At 51.7% G+C, this 6,632-nt stretch overlaps 1 protein-coding gene across 3 annotated transcripts in view; it reads left to right on the top strand.

Annotated features, from left to right (window-relative positions):
- Window positions 1-6,632, top strand: part of ETV5 (ETS variant 5) — a 30,773-nt gene that overhangs the window by 6,084 nt on the left and 18,057 nt on the right. For all 3 annotated transcript variants that reach the window (XM_025214738.1, XM_014524363.2, XM_006032979.3), the window contains one exon: window positions 5,931-6,060. In XM_025214738.1, coding sequence (XP_025070523.1) covers window positions 5,931-6,060 — 130 coding nt within the window. The remainder of the gene's footprint in view (window positions 1-5,930; window positions 6,061-6,632) is intronic.

Here is a 6,632-nt window from a genome sequence, read left to right as displayed (position 1 = left end):
GAAAACTTACTTTCTCCTGTGCTACTCTCTTTTGAACTTCTTACAGAGAGGAGAGGGAAGTGGCTGTAGTGGATTGTGTGCAGTACTGTCTTGCTGGGTTTCGAAGGGCGAGGGACCCTTCCATCATCCAGCCCAAGGGCTCTCCAGTTGGATATGTGGCAAACTTCTGGAGGAGGATCGGGAGAGGAAATATAAATGGAAGAGAAGGAAGGAAAATTCAAAATGAAACAGCTCTACAGTATCTCTGGGGTGGCTGGAGAGGTCACAGTGCCATTTTAGTGACATGACTTGGGGACTTAGGGGAAAACAGCAATGTAACAAACTTTTAAGAAAAAATACGTGAGCCAAAGTAGTCTTTGAGAACCACTGATCTAACCCCCTGGTTCTCAGCCAGGGTTGTGAATCGCTTCAGTGGAGAATGCCTCCACCCTCCATTTCTCGGGTGAGCAGAAGTGGGCCCCAAAACTCGCTAACGAAGCCACTTGCCGGAGAGGTGTGATCTCCGGAGCGGCGTGGTGCGGGCTGTTATTCCTGCTTGGGGGTTTCTGCCAGTCCCTCTGGGGACTTTACTTTTGCACATTCTTTCTCTTGCTGTCCTTTTGCAGCAGCAAATCAGATCTTCACAGGCTCACTTGAGAAGTACTAGCTGCTGCGAGGTGGCAATAATAAGCGTTTTGGAGGATGGAGAATGAGACAATCCCATTTGAAAAAGGGTGAAGGGAGGAAGGAGGGAAAGCAAAGAAACCTAAGCTTTTCTCTGAAAGGTGGTAAAGGTTAGGCTTTGCTCAGCAGACTGGTGGGTCAGTGGTCTGACTGGGATAGACTGGTGCCTGCCTCTGCCGAAATGCATAGTGTGTACACAGACCAAGACCTTGGCCAGCCCATAGGCTTCTCCTGCTTGCTGCTGTCTGTTCTAGCTCATGAAAAGCGCTTTGTCTGGCTGGAGGTGCGAAATGGCCTGAAGGGCTGCAGGGAAAGGCAGGAGCAACAGCAGCAGTGCTGGGAAGTGAAAGATCCCCCCACCTGGCCAGTTCAGATGGAGAAATGCTTCTGCCAGCTCCAGCCACCCAGCGCCGCATTCCTGAGCTAATCTCTGTAATGGTACATTGAGGCAGAGTCTCCAGCCCCGCCTGTAGTTAAGCGACTCACTTACTCCCCCCCACCAGCTTCTAATTATAGCAGAGAACACTAGAGCGGGAGGCCGGACGCGGGCTCGCACACGCAGCGTGCCTTTGAGGCATGCAGCGCTCCATCTGGGCCCTGGCACGGTGTGCTTTTCCCAGGCAGCTCTCGCCGGGGCAGCGTTCCGGTCCTGTTCCCTACTTGCACATGGGAGCAGACCGGGGACACCCTTGCCACTAAAGGGGGGTTGTTTATTTGCTAGCTTACTGACAGTTCCCTTATCAGAGCGCACAGAACAGAGCAGCATTGGCTCCACGTGCCTCTTGGCACAAGCAACGCCATGGCCTGGCAAGCTCCAGGAGAGATGCGGGCTTGGCCCCTGCTTGGTGGCCCTCTCTCACGAGAGGTGGTTGGGCTAACTGCTTCTCCTGCCCCCAGCTCTGTGATCTCCTTTTAGCTGACAATGAGCACATTGGGGAAGGTTAGGGGCCACCAAAAGAGAGGACATCCCCAAGCTGGAGGCAGGATGGGGGCAGGGAGCTTTGTCCATCTATCCCCACCCCATGTCCAAACTGTGCTTCTCGCCTGCTAGTTTAGCGGCTCTCAGTAGTCTGGTACGTGAATCTTGGCTAAGCAGGTCCCTTCCCTCTCTCTTCTAGCTCAGCGCAGGGCAACAAAAATGGTTCGGGGCAAACCACTGAGGAAGACTAAGAAGACTGAGAGGGGATTTAATAGCAGCCGTCCATGTGCTGCAGGGTGGTTCCAAAAAGGATGGAGCTGGACTGTCCTCAGTGGTGCCAGATGACTGAAGGAGCAATGGGCTCAAGTTACAGCAAGCAAAGCTGAAGTTAGATATAAAGAAAAACTTTCTCATGAGGAGGGTAGTAAAGCATTGGAACAGGTTACCCAGAGGCGTTGTGGACTTTCCATCCTTGGAGATTTTTAAAACCAGGCTAGACAAAGCCTTGGCTGGGATGATCTAGTTGGGGCTGGCCCTGCTTGAAGCAGGAGGTTGGACTAGATGTGGCCCTCTGAGGTCCCTTTTAACCCTCATTGTCTGTGATTCTGTGGACGCTGCCATCCAGTCCAGAAATAAAGTGGAGCTAGCAAGGTGTGGCTCTCTCCCCACTGCACAAGGAGCACATAGGACAGTGAGTTCTCCATGGGCCGCAGAGCAAGGACTTGGGTCTAGCTGTGAGCCTCTCCTGCCCCTGGCAGCCAGCAGCCCTGTTTTGAACAAAGGAGTGCAAGTTTAACTTCTTTTTTTTTTTTTTCTTCATCTTTACTCCTCCTTTTGCCAAAGGGCGTTTCCGGTCCTGGCCACAAGCAGAGTTGTGCAATCATTTGGGTTTTGCATGAACTTGGTGAAAAGGCCAAGTCCCCGCGAGCTGCGCCTGCCATTCCTGCACTGTTTATGCAAGGCATTCAGACACCACGCACGGCCCTGGCCGCGCGGTGCGGGCAGCTGGTCTCTGTTATGCTCTGAAGTGTCGTTTCCCTTTTCTTGAATGGTAGTGCTGAGCTGGAGGGATTTAAAAAAAAAATTTTTCCCCTCTGAATGAATGGAGCATTCCAAATTGGTTGTGAATGGAGGGCGGTGCCCGCGCGCAGACTTTTTCAATGAATAACCAGGCCCCATTGTGCTGCTGGCGGAAAAACAACCCGGCTCAAACAACACGGAGACTGTTAGAGAGAAACATGCCGGTGATTGGCAGCTGGAGCCCCTCCAAAATAAGTTTCCTTTTGCTTTCCTGCTGCTGGCTGTGCTCAGTGTGGGGAATGGCCTCTCTGAGGGGCAGGGTTAACACTAGAAATGCTGGAGGGTAGCGAGGCGTGGACCTGGATCACAGATGCTGCCAGGAGCAAGAGATTGCCAAATGCCTCTGCATTGCTATAGGACCTGTTTCTTCCAGCATCGGAGGATGCAGCTGGCGTCCGAACGGGCCTGTCTCTGTTACCTGAGGGAGAAGGGAGGCAATGGAAGGCCACTGATGTGTCCCTGAAAGGGGCTGGGGCAGCCTCCCATCTCATGTGGGTGTTGAACTGGGCTTGCCTGTAGCTTTTGGGGGCATCCGAATCCCAAGACCTCTGGGCTTGGGTCTGCCTTAGGATGTCTGCCAACGGATTTGGGAGTATCTGAAGCCCCAGGGTGAGAGGCTGGGACGGAGGCTGCCCGCCGGTTGTAGCGCCATCCACGGGGTTTAGAATCGATACGGTTCTTGGAACGATCGAGTTCTACTCCTTGGATATGATTTGGAGCCGATTTGGCTAATTTGACCTCGACCATGAAATATATTATTTAAAAAAAAAAAAAATTGAGCCTGGAGCAGAGCTGCCTCCCCTTGCTTGCAGGGTGGGAGAGAGGGAAAGGGTTGTGATTTTGCTTTGAAGCCTCCTGGGGTTTTCTAGTGCCCTTGGGACCAGCTGTGCGAGGGGTTAGGCATTGCCACGTCTCTCAAGGCTTTAGCCACTGATGAACTTGAGCAGCTAATTAGCAGCCAAGCTGGAAACCAGAGCTGTTCTCTCCTCCGTGTTTCTGGGATGTGTTTAGACTCCGCGTGGAGATAATACTCCACCTCTGATTAAGCCTGGCTGCTTACCGCAGCCGCTATTTAGGTAGAGAGCGCTGACGTACCTTCCCTTTCCAGAGTGTCTGTTTTTAGAAATTAATTAGGTTAAGCGTATATTAGTTGGTTTAAAAAATTATATATAGTTAGCAGACTTTGACGCCGTCGGGCCATAGCCAGAATTACATAGTCTGGTGTTTAAAGGGTCGCTGGCCTCTGGCCGGAGGAAGAGGAGGAGTGTTTGGCATGCCGGGCGCTGGCTCTACCAGGGAGCGGAGACCAGGACGTGGGCCATGTTTAACGGGTTCCCACAGGAACGGCTGTGTAAGCGTGCTCAGATACGAGGCAGCGGGTGCCTGTACTAGGAGAGAGAAGCACCAGCACACTGCCATCTCAGTGGACATGTGTGTGTATACAGGTACACGGGAGCACATGGCCCCAGCCCTGTGTGGATTGCAGAGTAAAACATGAAGAGAAACTTACTCCAGGCTGAGTACAGACCATGGAAAATGCTGTATAAGCCTATGAAAAAGGGACACCGGGGGCTGTAGTCTCCTGCCTGGTGTTTGAGGAAGAACAGTGAACTGTGGCCCCCAGAGCAGGGCTCGTGGGCCTGCTATCTAGCGCAGGGTCATAGGGTTAGGAGGGACCTCGAGGGTCACCCAGTGCACTGGTTCTTAACCTTTTTTGTACCTGGAGCCATTTGTAAACATTGCTGCTCCCAGTCCCTCGGTTTGTGGGGCAGGGGGCCCCCGAGCAGGCTGGAAATGTGCCAGCCTGCAAGGAGAAAGCCATGGTTTCCCATGTTTTTCTCCTGGAAAGGAGAATCCATTTTTAAAGTTTGTTTGCAGCCCTTTCAAATATTTTTTGCGACTCACAAGTTGAGAAACACTGATCTAGTCCAGCCCACGTTTGGATGCAGGGCGCACCATTTATCTCTGGGTAGAGGCCTATCCAACCTCTTTATGAACACCTCCTATGGGCGAGACTCCACAACTTCCCTGGGCAACTTGTTCTCTGTTTTCACAGTTAAAGGGCTTTTTGTTTGTTTGTTTCAGAGACTTGAACTGAATCTGCCTTGCTTCATTTGAAGCCCATTGCTACATGTCCTGTCTTCTGCAGCAAGGGAGATCAGTGTCCTTGCATCTTCTCTGTAGCAGCCTTTCAGATATTTAAAAACTATACTGTCTTTCCTGACAGATGCTTGCCAGATACCTTTGTGCAGGCTTCTGTCAGACTGCTGCTTTCGCCCCTCCCAGCAACTTCAGTTTTACCTTTTACATTACGTGGAGGGCTCTTGGTGTTTCTTGGATGACTTGCCTATTGTCCGGTATTGCCTGTTAGGTAGCAAAGAGAGATTGCGGAGAACAGTGCATGTTCTCCACAATTTAACCCCAGCTAGGGGCCATGTGAAAGTGCTCTTCAGACTCAATGCATTCAGTTGGCTTCGCTGCCTGAAGGCTGAAGAGGTCTAGGCTAAAAAGCTCTCCGCAGACTGGTTTGTGCGGGGATCCTTGGCAAAGCTGGGCCCAAAACCACCGGAAGGTGGGAGGCGGCAAAGTGTGTGCGTGTTCGCTGCTGAGGATGGTCCTTCACTGGATGGTGCCATCACAGTTTAATTGCCTTGAGGCAGGCTGTGTTTTATTAGTGCCCTGCCATCTATATTCACCCTCCCAAGATCCACCTCTTGCAATGTACATCCAAGATCCAAAACCTGCCCTTCTCCACAGTTGTGCCCATCGGGTCTTATCTTGTCACCTGGCCTCCCCAGACAGAGCAGAGACCTTGCTTTCTATAGCCTTGCTTTTCCCAGAGTTCTTCCAGAACTGGCTCCATTGGCCCCTCTGAAGCTTGGGGACAGTTGGGTTTCAGCAGTGCTAAATTGGCAGCTAGCAAGAGTTGGGTCCTCTGCAGTTAGTGACAGCCAGTCACCACTCTCCTGAAGGGTGCACGGGGCAATCCTATACAATTTGCTGCCTACTGCTGGCCAAAACATTGATTTTTTTTCAACCTAAACATGCCTTGAAAGGGAGCAGAAACTGGCTGTGAGCCTGCTCTCTGCCGTGCTGTGCGTGCTAGCTTGTGTACCACAAAGTGCTGTAAGCCTTGGTCTGTCACCCTCTCATATAGCTCCGTATTAGGTCGAAGCCCGTGCACAGGAGCTGTAATGGCAGATAAAACAGGGAAAGCAAGACACGGTGGTGCCTGTTTAATTGTTTTCTCCTCCTCTCTTGATTTCAGTGGTACTTCATGCCCCACCTCCAGCAAAGATCAAGCGCGAACTCCACAGCCCGTCCTCGGAGTTGTCCTCCTGCAGCCACGAGCAGGCCCTCTGTGCAAACTATGGAGACAAGTGCCTCTACAACTATTGGTAGGTGGTACCAGGGGACCCCCAACAGTCACAGAAGCCTGAGAGCAGGAGCAGTGTGGGGATGGGGGGCAGTACACTGAAGACCAGAGTGCAAATGAAAAGCTCTCCTGAATTGAGTTGGTTAGGGGAATTTAAACAGGTGTGCTGTTGTAAGGGTTAGGGGTTTTTTTGGCTGATTCCACTTCCAGCAGCTCGGGAGTTTAAACAACTCTAGGCTGCACAGAGCATTAAACCTGATCTGTGTTTCCATGACCATTTATAGACCCAGTGGCAGATTTAAGGGGGAACTAGAGCCCTAAATACCCAAATGCTTGGGATTTACTGCTGCATACACAGGGCTCTCATGTGCTCGTGAGAGAGCTGCAGGAATCCCAGGCGCTGCTCTGTGTGCCTTCTCGTTCAGATGGCCTGCCCTGGACATGAAATCTGCTTGGTTCCAGAGTGCCAAGACCCACTTTCTACGCAGTCCCTGGCAGCTGATTAGAAGTTGCACAGTTGCACGATAACTGCTGGTAGTGATGTTGCAGAGTGTGATCCATTACACAGGTCCTCGCTAAAACTTGTTTGCTGTA

The sequence above is a fragment of the Alligator sinensis genome, unplaced genomic scaffold, assembly GCF_000455745.1.
Source record: "Alligator sinensis unplaced genomic scaffold, ASM45574v1 scaffold1086_1, whole genome shotgun sequence".
Lineage (NCBI taxonomy): Eukaryota > Metazoa > Chordata > Crocodylia > Alligatoridae > Alligator > Alligator sinensis.
This window is presented reverse-complemented; position numbering and strand designations above follow the sequence as displayed.